We start from the raw sequence: 23,539 nt of genomic DNA, 5'->3' as shown, positions 1-23,539 counted from the left end.
GGTTGTTTTTTTATGACGGCTTTGGCTGTCAAAATATTGGTTTGAATTATGATGAACTTTTTATTTAAAAGAAACGATCAAAAAAAGTTAATTCACAACACTATGTATTTTTAATGACCATTGCATGCTCTACGGGAATATATACAACACAACATGTATGGAAAACAAATACAAATACAGAGAAGTTCACAGCGATAAAATATCAATGGTAAATAATGGTGAAATAAAATTAAAATTATAATTTACCTATATTTGGAAATATTTAAACGTTTTGTAGTTATTACTTTTGGGTTCACGGTTTCCTTTTCAGTCACATACGTTCTCAGAGGACGTGAGGGGGAATGACTACAATTCCCAAACTGCAGTGCAAACAAAAGTTAAGAGTTTCACTTCCGCTTTTACTGCTTTTAGGTGTTTCCGGCGTCCGGCGAGAGTTACCAACTAATAACTGCTCGGTAAATATAGAACGGTTTATCTGGTGGGTGATCGTCTTTGTTTAAAATGATCACACTGCTCATCATGCTCTATATACTGATATGTACACAAAGTTATTATTGTATGATTTTCATTCAATATTGATGGTGCTGAAGAGTCGCTATAAGCTTTGTGTTGCTAGCTTATAGCTGTCAGTGCTGCTTATCAAACTTCGTTAGAGAACTGTAACTCTTAACTGGTGTTACCATTGTATCAAGTGATAAAATCATATATTTATTGTACATAATTAACAAGCATAGATATTTACTCTAAAAACATTTGCTTGATAAACTAGATAGCTAACAATATAATGAGTCAATATAAGCATAAAAGACAATTGCAGCTATATTGGCACTCAGTCTGAACTACAATGTAAACTTTAGAATATGGTTTAAAATTGTTTATACTTCCTGCATCTTCTAGTGATGTCATTTGATTTCACAACTCTCTCTTCCTAGGATCTGCTGCTGAAGACGGTCCGAGGACGATGATTGATATCAAAGCTTGGGCAGAATATGTGGTGGAGTGGGCAGCCAAAGATCCTTATGGCTTTCTCACCACGGTTATCCTGGCTTTGACCCCTCTGTTTATCGCCAGCGCCCTGTTATCATGGAAACTCGCTAAGATGATAGAGGCCAAGGAACGTGAGCAGAAGAAGAAACAAAAACGACAAGAGAACATTGCCAAAGCCAAGAGAGCCAAGAAGGATTGAGCTTGGGACAGAGAGGGGTCAATATAATAGTCCATCCCCCTGATATATTGCTCTTCTCTTAACCCTGGACAGTTCTTATGGGACCTGGAGCAAGACTGGCCTTGAAGGAAGCCTTAGTAAACCCTTAGTGGGATGCTGGGAACATATAATGGGAGGGTTGATTGAGTGATCTCAATAGCAGGACTGCAGTACTTTTCCAGGATATCATCACTACAGTGGAAAATGCACTGCATTATTGTGCTATCCACTATTGTGCAGTACTCTGCATTCCATTTTTTTACTGGGTTGAAGTTGAATCCACAAATCACTTAAATTGATTTTTTTAATAATAAAGAAAATTCTTAATATGAAGTTTGACTCAAACTGTCTGTGCGATCACTACAGTATTCTTGAATCTTATACACCTTATTTTTTTACACCTATTTCCTAATGTGTTTTTGACTCAGCCACTATAGGTAAATAACTAGAAGAATAACAAAGTGCAGAAAACTGTAAAACTATTTTAGCTACTAACCAGTGGGTTTATGATTCCGCTAATAAATTATGTTATAGAATACAAGTAATATGATAGCAAATACCAGTTTGAAACATCAAGCAGCACAATGTACTAAAATAACTGAAAGCAGTTGACACCAGAAGCCTTGCAGTAGCCACGCCCACTCTTATGCTAAAAATAAGGTGTTTAAACATAATATTTTGACAGGACATAATAATTTGAGATCAACTGCAGCGGCGACTTTTATTTACCTACTTTATAAATAAAGTGCAAAGGAAATCTACAACACTGTAATATTTTTACAATAGTCTCTGTAATGATATAAAGTTTTCCATATGCATAGACTGTTCAAAAGTACTTCTGAAATGTCATTTCAATTAAACAATGCACAAAATGTTCTACATTTGGTGATTTGATTTTGAAAATCCTGAGTGCAATCCATTTCAATTATGCTAAATCATTACATGCAATGTTTCTCAATTGCCTCCAGGAAACCAGTACTGAATATTTGTCAAGAATGAAAACAAGCACAACTACTAATTCATTTAAACTGAAAATTGACTTGAAGATGGCAAGTAAGGGTTTTATAAAATCCTATTTTTTGGTTCCTGGAGGTGTCCAGGACCCTGGCTGAAATGTGTTGGCAGTGCTTATGGGGTCCTCACTGATTTCAGTCTGCCCAAACTGTGTGGCAGAAGCATGACCTTTGACCTGAGTCTGAACAGGCTGGGCCACCAGACCTTCCTCGTACTCTTTGGTCTGCAGGGCTTTATCCCTCTCCCCTGACTCTACAGCTTTGATTTTGATCTGCTCCCTGTAATGTTCATTCTTTAGCAACTCCTGTAGAGGGCAAGACACATGTGTTAACATAACACTTAAAGTGATGACTTTATTACATCATTCTAGGTATAGAAATGATCATTTTATGATATAATAAAAATAAAATGTAAAACATTTCTGTTTTTTTTTTTAGATTTTAGTTTATATTCTGAGTGGCTTTCTTGATATAATTAGAAATAATACCTCTATAGTAGGTGGCTGCTTCCGCCTGCCTCTGATCCAAGCTAAAAGAAACAGAAAAGATAAGAAATATTGATTTGTTAAATAAGGAGCTAAGTTAATAGATCATTTGATGATAACATGGTATAAAACATTTAGATATTGAAGTACAACATGCTAAAATATCTAATTATATAAAATATCTTCATTACTGTGTCCAATTTTTATAAAAACAAACAGTTCATAATTTTAATTTAGACAGTTAATACAGAATAGAATATAAATATGGATTTGAATATTAGGTTCACATTATCATATTTTTTTATATATATTTGTTTACAGTCAGGTTCATGACTGACTCTCTATTACCATCCCATTCAGAAGGAATGCTTCCTTCCAGGTACTCAAACTCTTTTGGATTTGCTGCTTCTACAAGGCGCCTTGGCCGCATGATCCGTCCTGAAAAAGACAAGGAAGAATCGGGATGAGATCAGTGTATTTGGTTAATTTAAACCACCAAATAAAAAAAAAAAAGAGAGAACGAGATAAGTTTGCTATAACCAATGGCCAAGAAAAGAGGTTGGTTGGGTTTTGTTGTACAGAATGGCTACAGTTTACTATATTTCAATGTATTTAAAGAGGTTAATTTGAAATATTTAGATAATACATCTATGATTCTTAATAATAATAGTTTATAAACATAATTATATGATCATCAAGTCAAAGTCTTATGCATGACCTACCTGTCCATGACTTCTGCTCGGGTATGAAGTAATATTTATTTCCTAAATGATCTGTGCCGATATGCTCTTTTACCACTCCAAATGTTCTTCGCAACAGAGAGCTAATACGGCTCATCACTATAAGATATGTGAAATGTCAATATATATTCTCTCCTATTGCACACGCAGACGAATTCACTTCACTGAGCCGTCGGGTTACAACTACGCAGCAATAATGCTGTCATGTGATTGGCCCTTGCGCCCGCTCAGGCCAATCAGAGTATGCGTTGTAGCCGGTTGTAGTACGTCACAACATGGCTGCCCCCTAACCAACAAAATGCACAACTAAAAGCTGAAATAGATCATATTACATTTAGTGTGTTGTACAGAATGAATTTGTTCCGTTTTAAAACGCGATTCTACATGTTTAATAATCACCGCTCTAAAGCTAGGGTTAAAGACTGTAAACAGATTTCGGATATAGTTCATTCACTCTGACAACATACCATACAATACATAAATAAACAAAAGCTCGATGTCTCTACAAAGATGCTGAGTTTTCTTTATGCCAGGCAGTCGGGGCTTGACGACCCTATTCGTCTGAGACGTGCAGAGTCCACACGAAGGTAATAATATATATATTTTTATTCATATTTACGGGGATGCTTCTTGGAGATTTGTATTGGTTCTACAAATATAGATGTGGTACGTTACATTTGTATAAACAAAATAAACAATAAATTAATTAATTAATACAATTAAAAGATCTAAATAAACAGTTAAATAAAATATTAAAATTTTGTAAAGTTCAGAAAATGTTCAAACATTGTTCATAACATAGTTTTTTAGGTATTGTGTAATGCTATAATGTACTAACCATAATTTGTTCTTGTGTTACATTCTGTATCATCATCAACGTTGAGGGGAGAATTCTAGCAAACAGCATTTTTTGTCAGCAATTTTTTTTGCTAAAACTTTTTGAAATTCATAACACGAATGTTATGTCAAATCAAATTATTTAAAAAGTGGCACAACTTACCTCTCTCTTCCTTTCTGCGTCTTTAGGGTGCTTAGTCTGGAGTTAAACCACAACAGAGATGTGGCTCGTGTCCATGGCAATGGAATTAACACCCTGGACATTGAGGTTATTGATGGAAGATAGTAAGTGTACTCCTCGTTCAAGAATACTAGAATTCTGCAATCATAGAATTCACATATTACATTGATATGCTCTTAATACTCCATTTTCTTGTGATGACCCCATAAAGTAAATACAGTAATTCACTGGCCCGTTTTGCATTCCAGCATGTTATCGGGTGGATCTGATGGTGTAATAGTGATCTATGACTTGGAAAACAACAGCAAGAAGCTTCAATACTCTTGCAAAACAGTCTGCACAGTGGGCAGGTCAGTATGGCTCCCTTCTCTTTCACAGTGATCCGGTGACCACAAGATGGCAGTATGATATTTTCTGATTGATAAGATATGTTGTCAGGTTATGTGTGACTTTCACTGTTTTCTGTGAAGGTCCAGTCGGCATGTGCATAAATTCAGCGTTGAAACGGTGCAGTGGTACCCGCATGACACCGGTATGTTTGTGTCCAGCTCATTTGACAAAACCATGAAAGTTTGGGACACAGAAACTCTGAAGGTGCGTGTTCGTCCTTCAACCAAAACCACATTTCTCACAATGATCACTCATTGACTTCTTTCTCTTCTTTTTTGGGTTAATGTACTTCTGGTCTGCATTCATTAGCTCCCATAGTTTTTTTCAAAAATGTCTAACAACTGAAAGCCGCAAGCCATTGTGGAACTACCAGTCTGCTTAAATACAGGCTCTGTGGTGTCAAATGTCCCTTATCTATTGGCCTTGCATCTGGTATTTGCATTGTAACTGACACACAAGAATGGTGCCCAAGCAACATTCAATGCTTTCTAAGTGCTCCCTTAAAGGCACAGCAGGGAGAGGTTGCTTAGTCAAAACAATAACAAGGGCGTAGGTTGATTACGCCATGAATGAGCGTGAAATTATGACACCTCCATCTCCATCTTCACCTCCACAGCCAATGGAAAGCAATCTGACGGGACTCAGGGACTTTTATTTAGTTGTTTATGCATATTTTACAATTAAAGTTACATTTAACGTTCACCTCCTTCTTTCCTGAACTTGAACTTTGTTGCAGTTACATTTGATCACTTAAATTCACATTACGTTACTTCATTAACGTTAACGTTACTTGGTGGCTGGTATGAGACACTGGATGACTTGTGTTGCTAAATGGCATGCAGTTCATTTTAAAACATGGTGGAAAAAAAGCTGTATTACTGTTGCAACAATTAAAGGTCTTTTTGCTTATGCTAATTTAGTCACTTGACAAAATGGTGTTGTCTGATTTACTTTTTGGGTACAAACATGTTACTCGTGGGTAAAATAGCTGATTTCTCTAGATTTAAACATTGTTGGAAACATTTGGGATAATGTAAGTACACAAGTCAACTAAATGTATAACATTGTTCTAGTGGTTTTTTAATATTTTAATCCAAAAAACGTACATATTGTGCCATTAAGCACATCTAACATGGGCGTATATTTGTGCATTTCCTTAAAATCGTAAACTTTACATTAGGTTCTATTTATTGATTGATTGTTTGATTGATTGATTGATTGTGTTTTGTTCAGCCAGCTGAGGAGTTCCAGTTTGATGGTAATGTCTACTGTCATCACATGTCTCCTGTAGCCAGGAAGCACAGTCTTGTAGCAGGTGTGTTCTCTGACCAAACCAACCCTTCTGCATGTGGCTGTTCTTTTAAACTTCTGAGCACTCATTACTCTTTGATGTCTTTCTGTTGTATCTTTATTTTAATCAGCAATTAATAATCTAGAGTTCCTAGAGCTTTAGAGTAGTACATCAAAGCTTGTACATCTGCAGATGGCCTTAAAAAAAAAGAGAGATATGGATCCTCATATCTGCTCTAGAATATACTTTTGGTTAAAGTGGAAGAATATGAAGGATCTTAATCATCATTATTGCTCAATGGGTAGACAGCTAAACATTTCCTGCTTTAAAAATGAGAGGTGAGGAATCCAGGCACTCGTTTCTTAATCAGGACCGACAGGTTATGAACACCTCAATGCCCCTTTGTCTCAGTCTCTTTTTTTCTGTCACACATTCTTTGTCTTTTTCAATGAACTCATAATTTCCCCCGCCTCTATCTTTTCAGAAAGAAAAAAAACATGCTGATTTTAGGGAATCTTTTTCTTAATAATCTTCCATAGTACAGTAAGCAGTAAAATGTTATTGTTTATATGCTGGGTTTAAATATCCAGTTAATCAATACAATCTTTTCTATAATCTCATATTTATCATAAGTTGGAATCTGCTGTCACACGTACTTTTATATCACATGTGATCTTTTTTTTTTTTTTTTTCCTTCTCTGAATTATCTTACAGAGTAATTAATTGCAAGATAAATTACATCAAGTGTGACGTCAAGTTTTTTATGGAATTGTGCAACTTTATTTAAAGGGATAGTTCACCCATAAATGAAAATTCTATCATCGTTTACTCACCCTCAGGTTGTTCCAAACCTGTATGAGTTTCTTTGTTCTAAGTATATATTTTTTCCTACTATGGAAGTCAATGGGGACCGAGATCTATTTGATTACAAACATTCTTCCAAATATCTTCCTTTGTGTTCAGCAGAACAAAGAAACTCATACAGGTTTGGGACAACCTGAGGGTGAGTAAATGATGACAGAATTTTCATTTTTGGGTGAACTATCCCTTTAAGTAAACAATTATTAATCTTGGGTGTTAGATCTCTTTTGTTTGATGAATGGTTCACATCAGGCAATTCTTCTTGCAAACAAAGTTTTTATACAGCCAGGCAATTTGTAAGATATAAGATTTGTGTTTAATGTGTTTGGCCCCTAACACATGGGCTCTAAACTCCTACAACAACAGTGTGTCTGAGCTGTTTTGTTATTCTTCTCACTTAGCTCTATTGTACTCTGTGTTGGCAGTTGGTACCAAAGACCCTAAAGTGCAGCTTTGTGATCTGAAGTCTGGGTCGCGCATCCACATCCTACAGGGTGAGTAATGCCTGTTGTTTCTGAACGGAGACAGCCCTGGTGGAGGGATATTTTACCATGTGCAAATTCATAAGAGTATTTTCTCCTTAAAAACTGCAGTGAACCAAAGACAGTCTCAAAATGGCGGTTTGAAATCGCTGGTGTTTCTGATGTCACCAACTACCTTGTAACCAATCAGGTCAACGAGTGGATCTCTGAGCTGGTGTGAGTGAGTGGAGGCAGGGCTAATTTGCATATTTCATAGAACCGCGTATACGAAATGAGGCAAGGGTGTAGAGTTGAATTCAAGCTATTTTAAGGCATGAAGAATTTTGTTTTTCAAGGATTTTTTTTTTAAATATGTCATTTTGGTGATCAAAGATGAGTTTTAAGGGATTAAATTATTGACTGCAGGGGGACGTTAAAAGCCAAAGACTCTATAATCTATTTTGAGCAGACATGGGTTATTGAATCCTGACCATATTAGTAGTTATTTTGCCTTGGAATTTTGTCAGATTTTTCTGGTCATCTCAGATACCACAAGTGGATCTGTGTCACATGATCCTTCAAAATTCATTCTAATATGCTGATTTGTTGCTCAAGAAACATTTCTTATTATAAATGTTGAACACAGTTGTGCTGTTTAATGTTTTTGAGGAAACCATGATACTTTTTTTCAGGATTCTTTGATGAATAGAATTTTTTTTGTGACATTATACATTTCTTTACCGTCACTTTTGATTAATTTAATTCACCCTTGCTGAATAAAAGTATTAAAAAAAATCTTACTGAACCCAAACTTTTGAATGGTAGTGTGTATTAACTTTCAGAGTTATATCAGTTTATCATGAAACAAGTTTTCCCTGGCAGGCCACAGGGGCGAGATCCTCTCAGTGAGATGGTCTCCACGATATGAGCACATCCTGGCCACTGCCAGGTAAGCACTTCCACACCTGCACAAATGTTAATGCACTCACCTTTCTTTGACTGAGGAGTACCATAACAAGAAACAGCCACATCCTGTGTTATTTGATGCTGTTTTTTTTAATCAGTTGTGAATTCTTCAGTCATTTGATGCCTTTATATATTTTAGTTGTTCTATATTCTTTTGAAACTGTCCTTCCTGCCTGGAAAACAATTAAGAATATAGGCTGAAAATCTATTTTACTAGTAAACTGCAGAAAACTAGCTCAAAATCTGATCCAAGAATCTCTAGCACATGAAGTTCCATGAAAAATAAAAGATTGTTGGAAGAAATCCAGGCATTTTGGCATCTATTTTGTTTTTTCTTACCATATCCCATTTCCCAAATGAGATTGCTAAATATTGCCTATTTAAAGCTGCAGTCCGTAACTTTTTTGGGTTAAAAATGATCCAAAATAAAAATTGTTGCAAGTACATAACCAGCCAGTGTTCAAAACTATCTGCCTGCCTTAGCTCAATTCAAAACGGTAAGCTTGTAATAATGTTTTTAAATCCAGTGGTACTGGTGGATTTCCACGGGAAATTCGAGCATGTCTTTGCGTCATTACGTCACATCTGTACACATAAAGAAGGTGTCTCGGCTAGTAGGCTATGTTGCGTGTGAGGATGTTGGAGGTGGAGATTTATTTTCTCACATCACTTGATTTAATAAAACTTATCATTTTGATGGCGGATCCAGAAAGATTCAAACGACAATCACCAGTGACAACTTCGGTGATTAGACAACCAAAAGACTTCGGACTTCGGAGTGGCTACAGGAAAAAAGAGACTGCAACCGGGCCCATGCGAAAACAAGGATAATATCAGAAGGGCATTCAATGTAGTCACGCAATGCTGATGTTGTTAACGTTAACAATTTGAGAACAAAGTATAATTTGCACGGTTTGACGTGATATGATAAGCGATCGTTAGATTTAATAAGCACGGTTTACTGCAATGCTTTTTTTCCCTTAGTTGGTCTGAACTTACTTACTTGTGCAGATGATTTTCCGGTGAAAATTCTTATGTTGTCATACTTCCAAAAAGTAGAATCTGTGATTGCGAATGACAGTATCCACACCGGCGCGGTGACTGACAGCCGCACATTCTCCTCAAAACATTGGATTCATCCGCGCTGTGCCGTGCCGAGGCACAACCCACGTAAAGTTGATAATTCCGCGAATAACTGCAATTGCAGATTTCGAACAGAGATGGCGACAATGAGGAAAAACTACGGACTGCAGCTTTAAGAATTGCATAGGAATGATGAATAATGTTTGCATTACCTGAACAGAGGAATCTTACTGGTTTAAAGGCCAGTTCTAAATCTGATCTGACCATCTATAAGAGATTTTTTCGTGTTCATCTTGCATTATTGCTAGTAACTCTTGTGCAATGGATTTCCCTGTCAGCACTGACAGCAGGGTCCGCGTCTGGGATGTGAGAAGAGCCTCGGGGAGTCTTTTTACTTTGGACCAACACAATGGGGACAAATCCAAGGCCTCATCTGAAGCAGGTGAAATCACACTTAGCATGTTTCATCAAGCTTCATGATGAGGATAATTGTGATTTAATATTTACACGATACTCTGGAAAATTAACTGCAGTGTGTTGTAATCAGGTACATTTGAACTGAAAAACATTTGAGAGGTAGTTTACTGAAAATATTTGTTTTATCATGTGCATTCTAAAAAATGCATTTATGCATGACAGGAATATTGGTACTTAAAGAGTGTATAAAAAGTGATATGTAAGTTTAGATGATAAGTTCTTCAGAGATACCAGACACTTTCCATAGTGCTGAGTGCAGCAAGCAGAAATGAATGTGAGCAATAATTTCTGTGTGTAAAAGATGCTGAAAGCTCATATTTCTGCATCAGACAAGAGCTGTTTATATACTTTATAAACTTGTCTGTAATCACCCTCGTTATACTTACAATTTTTAATCCTCTTCTGTCACAGAAGAAACTGTATAAATTATATATATATAATACATAACTGTTAATTTACCATAATAATGTGGTAGGATTATTATTATATAATATAATATTATAATATTTCAATATTATGCAATATTTGACAATTAATATTATACTATATATGGTATAAATTTTTTTTTATATATAGGTATACACATACAGTATGTTTATTTATTTATATATATATAGTACTGTGCAAAAGTCTTAGGCATGTTAGAATTTTCGCAAAAAAATGGTTTAAAGTCAGTGTTTTATATCTATAATTTTTTTATCTTTTTACATTTCCAAACATTCCTTTAGCCATTAATTGTAATAATCCAGCGAGATTTTTGTATGCAAAATGAGTCTGACAACTGCTCCACACAGAGATCTGATATCACCATCATCAAGTCTGTCTGTGTTTACATGAAAGACAGGAAAAAAACTGAGAAAGACTAAATCCAGAAGAACTGCGGCAACGTCTCCAAGACATATGAAGAAACTGAAGGATTCAAATTTAAGAATATGTTTAAGATCTGCTGATCCTACATGCTTTATAATATCACATGAAACACTAAGGTGAACTACACTGTATTGGGCATTCAAGGTGAACATGATGGCATCAATTTACTGATTAGAAGTCAGCTGTAAGTCAGCTGTCTAAACATTGTAATAGTCAGGGGTTTTGTTAGTCTTTGATCTTCCAACTAAGAGTTGAACTGTGTGTGAATGTTACATAGTCTTAGTTCTCGTGACCATTTGTGTTTATACCATTTGGGGAGCTCAGTTGGGGGTAATTGCCTCTATTGTCTTTAGATGATTAGATGTAGTGGTCAGCCCTAAGTCTGTGTGTAAAGTCAGCACCTTTAAGGACAGCCCACTGAATTGCCTATAAGATACCATGTAAAGTGCCCTCAGTCAGATTATGTTGGACGAAACCGCAGCCGCGCTCAAATAAAGAAACTCTTCTGTTTGAACGTGATCCCAACGTCTCCTGGTCTGCTTTGAAGAAAGAAAAACTTTACAACAAAACCTTCCTGCAAAGCTACCTGAACAACAATGTGCAAGTGTACCTGTACAAAAGCTGTTTTAAACGCAAAGGCTGGTCACACCAAATATTAATTTGATTTAGTTAATAGAAGTTAATTGATAAATAAAACGTATCTATTTATGACATTTATTTTTTTAAAGAATCCTCACTTTACAGCATTTTTACACAAGTGCCTAAAACTTTTCACAGTACTTGTATTTTGAAGGCAGGTTTCTTCATATGTCTTGGAGACGTTTCCACAGTTCTTCTGGATTTAGTCTTTCTCAGTTTTTTCTGTTTCGTCATGTTATCCCAGATGGACTCGACGATGGTGAGATCAGATCTCTGTGTGGAGCTGTTGTCAGACTCTTCGTGCATACAAAAATCTCACTGGATTATTACAATTAACAGCAAAATAAATGTTTGGAAATGAAAACTGATATTTCCTACTGACACAATACAGCAAAAGATATAAATAACTGGCTTAAAACCATTTTTGTGAAAATACTAACGTGCCTAAGACTTTTGCACTGTACTGAATATATGTAACTGTATATAATGTAACAATCTTTAATATAAAATTCTACTTTTCTTCCAGTGAATACAGCACACAATGGGCGAGCAAATGGATTGTGCTTCACAGCTGACGGACTCCATCTCCTCACTACTGGTACAGATGATCGAATGCGCCTGTGGAATAGTGCCACAGGGGAAAACACATTAGTGAGTAGCTCTTAGGGATGTTTGAAGACTTTACACTTTAGAATTAATTCCTAATATCTGTTTTGTAAAAAATTATGTCAAAAACTATATTTTGAGCTGGTGTTCATGCAGCAGAAGTAATTAGGGGCCATTCACACAGATCACGTTTTTCATTTTAATTCATGGAGCTGTTCAGAAATCCTTAATTCTCATCAACAGGTGAATTATGGAAAAGTCGTCAACGAGAGCCGCAAAGGCCTCAAGTTTACCGTATCGAGGGGCTGCAGTCCGGAGTTTGTGTTTGTGCCGTGTGGCACTTCGGTAGCGGTGTACGGGCTTCACTCGGGAGAGCTGATCACTATGTTGAGAGGACATTATAATAATGTAGACTGCTGTGAGTTCCACCCAGATTATCAGGTAATGTTGTTCCTGATTATTTGCTTAGTAATTGAGTCTTTACTAATCAGACAACAAACTGAAACCAGGAAGTAAAATCAGTGTTCTCACAATCATTTAATGAGATTTGAATTGACTCATAGACTCATTTGTGCATCATTAGGAGCTGTACAGTGGAGGTAAAGACTGTAACATCCTGGCCTGGGTCCCAGTGCTAAGACAGCCTGACATTGAGGATGAAGAAACCAACTCTAAACGGGTAAACTTTTAAGACATATTTTTTTAATACAAAATTATTATTTTTTTACTCTTGTCCAGATTTCAGAAAAGATTAGGTTGATTCAGTTAATGGTGCGCTTTAGCGACTACTACAATGTCCTGTGGATCAGGTGTTTTTATCTTTACAGATCTGCAGGTTTGGACTAGGTGGGGCAGAAAGTGAATCTATATTTGTGCTCTCGTAAACATTTTCTTACCTTGCTCACGTTCCCCAGCCAATAGATAAGATCAGATAACCTGACAAACACTATGCCCATTATGGCATATATTCAGATGCGGCTACTGTCAGTCATGGTCTACATGAGATGTACAGATTAGCTTGAGTAGCGCGTCTTGATGGCTTGTAGTTTAGCAGGTGCTGAGTTTAACATCCTGCTCTACCAGTTTTTCTGGTAGATAATCTGGCATACGTTTAAGGAATTGCATTGCGCATCACTGATACATACTTGGCTATTAGCATGGCTTAGTGATATACATTTTGTTTTGTGGAAAAGATTCATTTTACCAATGTGTCACACAAAAAAACATTTTGGAAAAATAAATCACTAGGTTTTTAATTCGCACTTATAGCTGGAAATTATCGGCTATAATTCCATGTGTGTATATATATATAATTTTTTTTCAGCCCATTCTGGTTTCAATCAGAAATATATAAAACCAAATATTTGAAAGGCATTTGAATATGTGCAAATCAGTGAACATACAATATAGTGATAATGCACCACATGCTCTTATTGTTGTGCCCTGGCTGTATCATCTAAAGTTAAACAGTAATCAAACATCACTGAATCATGTAGGCTTAAATTCGGCATGAAACGGAAGTTGCAACTGTCTTTTCTTCTCCATTGTGACGAATATCTGTGTGAAAAGGCTTCTCAAACAAGAAAAAATGTAGGGCAGGACTTGATTTTGTCCATCCCTGGTTTGATATTGATGTGATCTCATGCGAGTAACAGGTTGTTCCGCCCTTGCGCCGGTACTCGTCACCAGAGAAGAGAAGAAATGTCACTACAGGAGGGAGGGGACGATATTTTGATTTAAGATTATGAGGGCATATGATAAAAAAAACAACTAATTGATGTCCACGGATAAACAATTTATAATAAATACTGCAATATTCCATAAAAAACAAGAATTGTCCATTTTGAATTCATGGTGACTTTTTTATGATGTTCAAATGTTTCTGAATGCATATTTTCACAGGGTGGAACACAAGCTGCCGTCAATCCTGCTTTTGAAGATGCCTGGAGCAGTGATGAAGGCTGACCGAGCAAGGAAACCAGCAACCTGTTTTTTATTATCCAAATAAACCACTATGTACATTCCTTCAGAGTCAAAGTGCTTTTGTATACAGTTGCATACTGCAATCAATCAGTGCCTATAAAGTCACTGTACATAAAAAGTCTCATGGGTGTCAAGTATTTCCATTGGTTGACACCTGCTGATTTGCCTTTCAACTTGACTTGAACTACAAGTTCTCATATCATTAGAACCAATGGTTTGGTGTAAAAAGTATGTTTTGTGATTATGATAAACATGTTTGTTTTTACTTTACTTTTGTGTGATGATCAATGAACAGTTTCTTTTTGTGTGTTTATTAATTAAACAATGAATGTAGTAAGATAAAACATTCATGCTGACTATATAATTTTTACTGTGAAGGAACTATTGGGACATTTTATAAATCATTATTGTGGCATCATTAATTGTCATAATTATTTGACTCCATACTTGTCCTTACAAATTCACGCGTGGGGGTATTACAAGTCCTGATGCGACATTTGACCAATCAGAGCCCTCAGTCTCGGAATCAGGTGAACGTCTCCGCCCACCGCTCGGTCATTGCAATGAAGAGGGAACTCGCGCGTCTTTAAGGTTAATTGATGGAGGTCGTGTGTTCAAACCTTAAGATTTTTACTTTTTAAACTACTTTACCTGGCACGGAGGACCGGGAGGACCTCGAGGTGTGCGTGGAAATACACACATATCCGATTTTCCGTCTGTTTTGTCACGGTAAGACGCGCACCTGCACTTGCCTTTTTTTGTGTGAAGTCCGTATGTGACATGCTGTGAATTTCTTTGTAATAATGAGGATATTCTGCCTTCCCTGTTAAAACCGTCGGAGTGAGTTACAGTATTTTCTCTCAGTATTTTGAGTCACTTAATTATAGTTATTTATTTTCAGGTTGATATCACACTTTTTATGATGTGGGTATGGTTAGGCTACTTCTTTAGAGCTCAGGTGGCGTCTCCGAAATACTGACGACTGTCTGTGTATAATATAATATATAATGTGTGTGTTTATATGTTTAAGGTTTTTTTTTTTTTTTTTTTTTTGTCTGAAATGTCATTATCCATTATCCATATCCCACACTTAAACGTAAAACTTAATATATTATGTTAGGTTTAGCTAGTATTGGGCTTTCCAGTTCAGCTGTCAAGAGCCCATGCGGTTCCTGAATGCACCTGTGTGGAGGGAAGGTAGTGTCCTCCTCTTACACCTGTAATCAGTCTGTCTTATGGCAACAGGCGTGTCGAGGCTTGTATTAAAGATTACAGTATCTAGGCGGGCAACTCTCTCCAGATAATTGGACCAGTATACCCTGAAACACATGTTTGATTAGTTTCTCGACATAAAACATTGAAGGGAGGCAAAGAACGCTTGGGTTGATTGATGCTTCTCCAGAATGATGCCTGAATTCATGTACAGCCTTCGAGTTAGTGTTTTTTTTTTTTTTTTAGGGACCATTTAGCTTAAAGTAAACTGTTTTTAACATAATTATTGTAATTTAATGTATGAAATCCAGTTATAAATGTGATAATGTGGTCTTTATTTGATTAAATTGCCTGCTGATATTCACCCTCACCAACAATGATGGCATTTTACTTTTTTTTTTTTACATTTATATGCAGCTGAAAAATATATTTTTATTCTTGTATTTATTTCAGTTTTTCAAATTGTTATAATATTTTTAAATATCAGTATAATACATTTATTTATTTTCAGACATAAAATTATACAAGTTTGTTTGGTTTTTGCTTTGAATTATCTTGTAACTGCATAAGCAACATTAATAATATGGATCTTTGAAGTATCCAAATCATATTTGCAATTTCAGCACTTTTAATTTTTTTCTTCTTCATCTGATTTGTCCTTTTGAGGGATGGTTCACTCAAATTAAAATTCTGTCATTTATTCACCCTCAAGTTGTTCCAAACCTGTATGAATTTCCTTCTGCTGAACACAAAAGAAGATATCTTGAAGAATATGGGTATCCAAACTGTATGGGAAAAACATATGGAAGTCAGTGTGTTCCATCAACTGTTTGGTTACAAGCATTCTTCAAAATATCTTCTTTGTTTAGCAGAGGAAAGAAATGTATACAGGTTTGGAAACAATTTGAGGGCGAGTAAACTATGACAGAATTGTCATTTTTGGGTGAACAATCCCTTTAATGAATAAAAATTATAGGCTACGCCCCGAATACACAGCCACAGATGTGTACATTTATTACAGAATAATGTGATTTGAAATGAACTTTTCTGGTAATGGTATCAAGAACAACTGAGTTTCTCCATTGTATGCATCTCTGAGTTGAACCGTTATGTGATATATACTGTACATTGTTCTCGGGCTCTGCATTTCTTCGTTTATCCACCCCCATGATTTTATGGGCTGTTCTGGCTTCTGTGTCCTTAATGTACAATGACTGCTGACCATTGTGTCCCAACACTCACCCTCTTGTTCAGCTCCGAGTTTGCTGGAGTGGATGGAGGATGGTCCAACTGCTGATTTTAAACTTTTTGTGTTTTCTAAGCACAATACAACCTTTCATGCTGCCACCATAAATAAGCCATTCTTGCATCATTTTTGCAACATTGAGGTTCCATATCACATCATGTCACACTGTCTAGAAGGGAACAGTACTGTGAAAGTGTATTTCAATTGATCAATTATAAATTCAGTCTGAATGACATGTGGCGTTCAAGGCTAAATGAAAGATTTAAAGGATAAAAATGGTAGATTTTACAGTAGTTGGTCTTTGAGGGTTCTCTCCTGTTTACTCTTTGTAATTGTCTCCTTAGGCTCTCATTGGCGGTGATGGCATTCTCTGAGTTCACATCCACAGCTGAACACTTGTATGACAAGTGGATCAAGTTGATTGAAAATGCAGGTAAGAAGGTTTCTGACATTAGAGGGAAAAAAAACACCAATGTATGACCTGCAACAGTCAGATTCTGAAAGTAAAAATCTCATTGAAAAATAATTTTGTCCATAGGGGAATTGATTTTGGGCGATAACTTAAATCATTATAGACAGACCTACTGTGAGCTATGAGGTTGTTTATTTATGGTATATGCTTTTGTTGAAGCCATCAGCCTGCATTAATTCATCTTATTTTTGACAAACACGTTTAACAGTGGAGTTCCTCATGCCAAAAGAACTCTAGTGCCCAACCACTCCCATGAAGCAGAGTCAACTTAATTTAAACTTAAATTAAATAAACAAATATATTATATCTTATTTTATAATAAGTATATATTATTTCTTTTATTTAATTATACATACATACATACATACATACATACATACATACATACATACATACACATATACATAATCAACATATTTAAAACAATAGTTTTAAGTTTGTCATAAAAAACATTGTGTTGGTTCATGGCTCATAACTCTATAACTGAGATCTCTATTGTAAAAATTAATTAATTATTAATGGTAAATTAATGGAAAAACAAGGGGTTGGTAAACGTGGTTTACACTGTTTAAAATCATTAGTGCATCAAATTATTATTATTTGTATTTTTTTAGAAGTTGACTGATTCTGTTACTGAGATTGTTGAAACGTCAGTTTCTCATACATCAGTGTAATTTATTGATCTCAGAGAATTATGGTGCACAACAACAACAGCAATATCGGAGATAGATTAATGCACAACCGTTACAATAGATGTTGCTGTGCATGGAGACATTACACGGAGTTCAGATATTCTTGTGATGTGATTTCAGACCCGAGGACAAAAGACTGGCTGTTCATGCCCTCTCCTATCCTGCAAACGGCTATTATTTTATTTTACATTTTCTTTGTGACGTTACTGGGGCCCAGGATAATGGAGAACAGGAAACCGTTTAATCTGAAGCCGGTCCTCGTCATCTATAATTTCAGCGTTGTGGCTCTTTCTCTTTACATGTGTTATGAGGTAAATAAATATAATTATTTTTGCTGGCAGGCAAACCTGTTGCGTGTTTTGCTTGAGAGATTACAAAGATAATTTTTTTTTTGATGAACGTGTATTGTTAGAGTCCATTGAGTTATGCTGCCGTTTCAATTTGTTTCATGCTGTTCGCACATAAAGCTAATGTGTAAATGGGTGGAATGAGTTTACCTACAGTGTTCAGTACCTAGAACCTACCTAGTTCAGTTTACTCAAATTACTATTTACTCTTCCTCATGTTATTCCACAATTGTCTGTCTGTGGCTCACAAAAGATGTTTTGCAATATGTCTAAAGCAGCTCCTTTCCATACAATAAAAGTGGATGTGATTCATATTGCCAGGCACTAATTAACCTGTTTGCTGTATTCTATATCTTCTGAAGCCATGTAGATAGTGTTGTGTTGAACAATCTGAAAATATCAGTTGTTTAGTGAAAATCTTTAGAGCTTTTTTGCCCTTTTGGAAATTTAGTTTGAATCAGTCCATTTTTGTTGTATAGAAAAAAATCAGTTTAGACATTCGGCTAAATATGAGTTTTTTTTTTTTCTTGCCTTGTCAGGTATTTATAATGGGCTCTTTTTTTCTTTAGTCTATCTCCATATAAATGGTATGGCCAAAGGTACATTTCTTAAGTTCTTGAATTTCAATCAAGCCTCTTACAGGTGTATTCTTTCTTTGCAGTTTGTGATGTCAGGCTGGGGAACAGGATATTCATTCGGCTGTGATCTGTTAGACCCCTCTCGATCGCCACAAGCCATGAGGGTGAGAGCAGAAGAAATGTTGCTTTACCTGCCGTGTGAAAACCTCTGCCCTGTTTTTTTTTTTTTCTCATGTAACCTGGCACCAGGCTTAGGTATTTGGCTTGGATGTGGTTGGCGTCACTTGACTTAAATGTTACACAGAACCATTCAGACCTCCTGCAATACACTTATTTCTGAGTGATATTATTGTATCCTTGTTTGATGAATTTGCTTTGTATTTAATAGTTTGTCGGGCATTTGTGCTTGATCTATATTTCTCACTCTCCAGATGGCATGGACTTGCTGGCTCTATTACTTCTCCAAGTTCATTGAGATGTTGGACACAGTGAGTGATGTTTCCTACTTATTACCTTGATTTCATGACATCTGCATTGCTACTGCTACTGAATCCCCCTTTCCACCATCAGGGCAATAATTAAGAATCAACTAAATTAACTTCCAATCAATTAAAGATGTTAGAAATCTGCCTGGAAGAGGACGTGTCTATATTGTCCTAATGCACGGTGAGGAGGATAGTCCAAACCAGGATAGTGTTTGGTCCAGGGTAGTCCTCAAGAAAAATTCTCCTTGCTCATCCAAAAACAAACTTCAGCAATTCACCAGACAAACAGGGATAAAAAATACCCCATGCCCACGGTTAAATATACTGCTGGATCTTGAATGTGGGCCTTTTTTTTTTTTTTTTTTTGCTGGAGGTCCTGGACATCTTGTTCAGATACATGACATCATGAATTCTAGAAAATACCAACAGGTAAAAAATCTAAACCTGACGGCTTCTGCTAGAAATCCTATGATGGGCCATGGTTAGATCTTCTATCAGGACAATGATCCAAAACAAACATCAAAATCAACACAAAAATGTGTCACTGAGTCAAAAATGAAGCTTCTGCCATGGCCGTCCCAGTTCCCTAACCTAACCCTAGAGAAAATGAGTGGGATGAACTGAAGAGAAAAAGCACCAACATGGAGCTGGGGAAAGATTCTGTAAGGAATGGTCTCTGATCTCTTGTCAGGTGTTCAGAGCTGGCGAGCAGAGCTGTTATCTTGGGAAAAGGACATTGCAATAATTGGGTGCATATAATTGTGGCCATCATGAACTAGAGTTTTTTTTTCTTTTTCATAATGTGAGTTTCTCTCCACTTTTAATTGTTTCACTTCAATGAAAGGTTAGAATTTCTGAATGAAAGATTAAAAGGAAAAATAATTTTTACAGCCACCTTTGCTCATATTTACCAAGGGTGCCAATATTAGTGGTGGGCACTCTACACTGTCAGTCAGCAATATTATTAGATGGTATAAAATGGAAATATTGTGAGTCAGAGAGACAAAACTAAATCTATTGGGTGGAAAATTGGAAGCTTGCTTTTCTTATATAGAAGCAATATAACTTAAGCTCTGGTTAAATCATCTATGGCATGCTGTCAATTAACACAGAAAATAGACTCATTTGTCAGTAAGTAAAAGTGCTTCTAATAGACATGGGGCAGTTGCATTGGATTTTTATTGAAACTATACATGCAAAATACCTCTGACTACAATCAAATGTTGTTTGAGTGATTGGATTAGAAACATTTTAACACTGGATCACTCCATTTAAACATGAACAGTGTTTAGTGCTGTCCTTTGTGTTCAGATCACAGAAAACAAATGTCAATACCGGGTCTTTTATCTGTCTTTTCTGGCCAGATCTTCTTTGTACTAAGAAAAAAGCAAAATCAGGTGTCCTTTCTACACGTCTTTCATCATTCCATCATGCCTTTCACTTGGTGGTTTGGAGTCAGGTTTTCTCCAGGTATGTCTTTATCTTTTCCCCTGATTGCAAGACTACACTTAACTCTTTCCCCGCCATTGACGGAAAGTTCTGTCATTTGTGAGAGAACGCTTCCCCGCATTGATATAATTTTTTTTAGCTTTCCATGTTTTCACTATTATAAGCTAGGGGGTGCTATGACACATCTACTGAAAGAGTACAGAATCTCCTGATCAAAAAACGTGTGAAGAAGAATCAGAAACAAGTGAGATCATATGCATATGTAAAATAACACGATCATCAACATTAAAACCGCCTAATGTTACTGAATGAAATGTCGAGCCAGGATGAGCTATAGGACTGTGCATGCATTAGGGGAGTTGATGGACTGATGGATGTTTTGGCCATCGTTCTGAATATGATCCAGATTTTCTCAGCTTTTTGCTAAAAATTTTTTTTATTAAACTTACCCACATTCAAGTGTTGATTAAAACATAATGCATGAAGCTAGAATAAACATGTTTTGTTTTTTTTAAAGCAGAGACTCTGTACTTTCTTTTGACAAATATTCTGGGGGTCATGGCATTTTTGTGAAAATGATTTTTAAACGCTGGTGGGGAAAGAGTTAAAAGATGATTTTCCTTTTTTGTTTCAGGTGGTTTGGGGACATTTCACGCCCCCCTAAACTGTGTTGTTCATGTCATCATGTATACATACTACGGACTCTCAGCCCTCGGCCCTACCTTTCAAAAATTTTTATGGTGGAAGAAGCATCTAACTTCAATACAGCTGGTATATTACAGCATTTTTCATTTATTTTTGGTGTGTGTGTGTGGCTATAGAAATGCATTTAAAATTGCATATGGATGTGGTTTAGATCTGGATTTAAAAATCTTGTTTTGTGGTGTTTTGGTGTTCATACTAACAGCTTAACTGATTTGAATCGGATTTGACACAATTTGTGTTTTTGTTTGTGCTCTCTTTTCTCAGATCCAGTTTGTCATCGTAACCGCTCATATTAGCCAGTACTACTTCATGAAAGAATGTCCTTACCCTTACCCCATTTTCATCTACCTCATTACTCTGTATGGCGTCGTCTTCCTCCTCCTCTTCCTCAACTTCTGGTACCATGCATACACAAAAGGCAAAAGGCTTCCTAAAGTCCTGCAAAACGCAACCATGCTACAGAACAACAATGACATACACCACAAGAAAGAATAACTGGTGCAGTGTGACAAACCAATCAGCAGTGACAATCTACCTAAAACAGCATTTTGGCTACATTTTTATAAGCATATTTATATGTACACCATAAAGTTTATCTTGATGCCCTAGGAAATTTTTTTTTACTTTACAGACTGTGTGTTTCAGTCTTGGCTGGATCTTGCCTTCTAACCTCAGCTGGGCATTTGAGTTGAACTCTAGGTCATTGCCTTAAGGGCTGCTTATGTTTCTGCATACTGATGTGCTTCCCCTCCCTGTTTAATGAGATGTGAATGAGTCAGAAGCCTCCCAGCTCCTCACTCATGTCAGTCACCTCACTTTTATTGCCATTTTTTTTATTGCTATATTTAGATTTTTATGTCCCCGTTTTTGGCCATGTCAGTAAATAAGATGGAGAAGTGTTGGAATTATTTCTTCTTCTCTCCCTTCGTAAATCAGAACTGTGGAGACAATTCTACCACAAACACTAGGTGCTATATCCGTAATGCATATTTATGTGCTTTTCACCCTCTACATGTGACATTGCGTGAATGGTAGCAAGTACGGCAACTGTCCTTGAAGGAACCGATGCATTGATCTCATCTTGCACTATTGGTGAAGAAGGACTGGAATTTGGTTATCTTTTTATTTTATACATCGTATCGTAATGAATGTCTTGGGCTTTATTGTCCAGGACAGGAGCCTGCAATTTTTGTATAAATTTAGAATGTTAATCGACTCGTTTTAAATATTTATGAAAAAAATAAATAAATGCTGTATTCACTTATGTTGGTGTGTTTTTTATTTTTTATAACTGCACCTTCTAATGGGCTGACTATACTTTGGGGAATTTGTCCCAAGACGTGAACTAAACTTCACAAAACCTGGGGGCATCCAGAGAAAAATTAAATAATTGTATATATTAGCTTTCAGTTTGTGGTTAATCTGTTGTGTGTCCATTTAGAGTTGTGTTGGTTTTAAATGTGGATGCATCCTTAAATATTTAAAAAATACCCAATTATCAGTTTTACCAGAAGATCACAGCTCCCCCATGTGGAGTAAAATGTTGTAGTAACAATCAACGGGTAAAAGCGTCTGGGAATTTTGCAGTCTCTGAACATTTGTTTTTAACCCCTTAATTATTTTGTATATTTTCTTTACATTGTTTGACACTGTAATGCAGTTTTTTTTCATGATTTGAAATTGGAGACCTTCATTTTTTTTGGCATTGTTTTTATTTTGCAAAAAAATACACAATTTGCTTTATCTTTGCAAGGAAGAATGAAGTCACAATGGCTTAATTCCTTGCAAATGGAGTCAGCTAATTTGTAATAATGGCTAAATTATGCTTTTTACATATTTTTTTAATATTTGAAATCATATATTGTCATATTTGTATTTGCAGGTATGTATTAATAATGATGTCCTATTGTAGCTGTACTGTTGGAAACCAATATCAAATGGTGTTTATATTTGAAATTACCATGTAAATGCATCTTAATTCTGTCTGTCTTGAGATGCTGTGTAATCTAAAATACAATGTTTTCCATGCTTGTGCATTCAACTAAAACTGCTTCCTTATGCAATGGAAAACTTAAGCATGGTAAGTGAGATTTGTTTGAGAGGCTTTTGTAGTAGAACAAACATGTATGAGTGGTTGCCTCGTGCTTGCATAAAACAGAAAAACTGAATTCTCCTTAAAGCATGTTCACTGGTGCTTCATGGGTAATTTTTGTCTAGCAGTTAGAAGTAGGTCACGGTTCTCAGAATGTGTGAACTACAGCAGGTC

The 23,539-nt window shown here is 36.1% G+C and overlaps 4 protein-coding genes across 6 annotated transcripts; 3 read left to right on the top strand and 1 right to left on the bottom strand.

Moving 5' to 3' along the window:
• Positions 1-392: 392 nt before the first annotated feature.
• Positions 393-1,537, top strand: smim15 (small integral membrane protein 15). 2 transcript variants are annotated; one of them, XM_084388568.1, is made up of 2 exons: positions 393-455; positions 933-1,537. In XM_084388568.1, exon 2 carries the CDS (start codon positions 962-964, stop codon positions 1,184-1,186), a length of 225 nt encoding a protein of 74 aa, XP_084244694.1. In that variant the 5' UTR covers positions 393-455; positions 933-961; the 3' UTR covers positions 1,187-1,537. The 2 variants fall into 2 exon arrangements, with proteins under 2 accessions (XP_084244694.1, XP_084244693.1); XM_084388567.1 differs by having other exon boundaries at positions 401-478.
• A 95-nt stretch (positions 1,538-1,632) lies between these two features.
• ndufaf2 (NADH:ubiquinone oxidoreductase complex assembly factor 2) lies at positions 1,633-3,650 on the bottom strand. The gene is made up of 4 exons (XM_084388565.1): positions 3,425-3,650; positions 3,051-3,140; positions 2,706-2,746; positions 1,633-2,522 (listed from the first exon to the last, which is right to left on the bottom strand). Exons 1-4 carry the CDS (start codon positions 3,537-3,539, stop codon positions 2,277-2,279), a joined length of 492 nt encoding a protein of 163 aa, XP_084244691.1. The 5' UTR covers positions 3,540-3,650; the 3' UTR covers positions 1,633-2,276.
• Positions 3,651-3,702: 52 nt separating this feature from the next.
• ercc8 (excision repair cross-complementation group 8) lies at positions 3,703-14,128 on the top strand. Of its 2 annotated transcripts, none has more exons than XM_084388555.1 (12): positions 3,703-4,029; positions 4,469-4,564; positions 4,709-4,810; positions 4,931-5,054; positions 6,084-6,165; positions 7,428-7,496; positions 8,346-8,412; positions 9,851-9,954; positions 12,025-12,149; positions 12,348-12,545; positions 12,688-12,783; positions 14,007-14,128. In XM_084388555.1, the coding sequence occupies exons 1-12, from the start codon at positions 3,953-3,955 to the stop codon at positions 14,067-14,069; spliced, it is 1,203 nt and encodes a 400-aa protein (XP_084244681.1). In that variant the 5' UTR covers positions 3,703-3,952; the 3' UTR covers positions 14,070-14,128. The 2 variants fall into 2 exon arrangements, with proteins under 2 accessions (XP_084244681.1, XP_084244680.1); XM_084388554.1 differs by having other exon boundaries at positions 7,404-7,496.
• A 515-nt stretch (positions 14,129-14,643) lies between these two features.
• elovl7a (ELOVL fatty acid elongase 7a) lies at positions 14,644-22,537 on the top strand. Its single transcript, XM_084388559.1, has 8 exons — positions 14,644-14,816; positions 16,890-16,978; positions 17,830-18,020; positions 18,718-18,798; positions 19,066-19,122; positions 20,484-20,589; positions 21,203-21,339; positions 21,538-22,537. The coding sequence occupies exons 2-8, from the start codon at positions 16,906-16,908 to the stop codon at positions 21,766-21,768; spliced, it is 876 nt and encodes a 291-aa protein (XP_084244685.1). The 5' UTR covers positions 14,644-14,816; positions 16,890-16,905; the 3' UTR covers positions 21,769-22,537.
• Positions 22,538-23,539: the final 1,002 nt, after the last annotated feature.

This window comes from Rutilus rutilus, assembly GCF_951802725.1.
Source record: "Rutilus rutilus genome assembly, chromosome: 19".
In the NCBI taxonomy this organism is placed as follows: Eukaryota; Metazoa; Chordata; class Actinopteri; order Cypriniformes; family Leuciscidae; genus Rutilus; species Rutilus rutilus.
The sequence above is the reverse complement of the archived record's forward strand: the minus strand, read 5'-3'. Positions and strand labels throughout refer to the sequence as shown.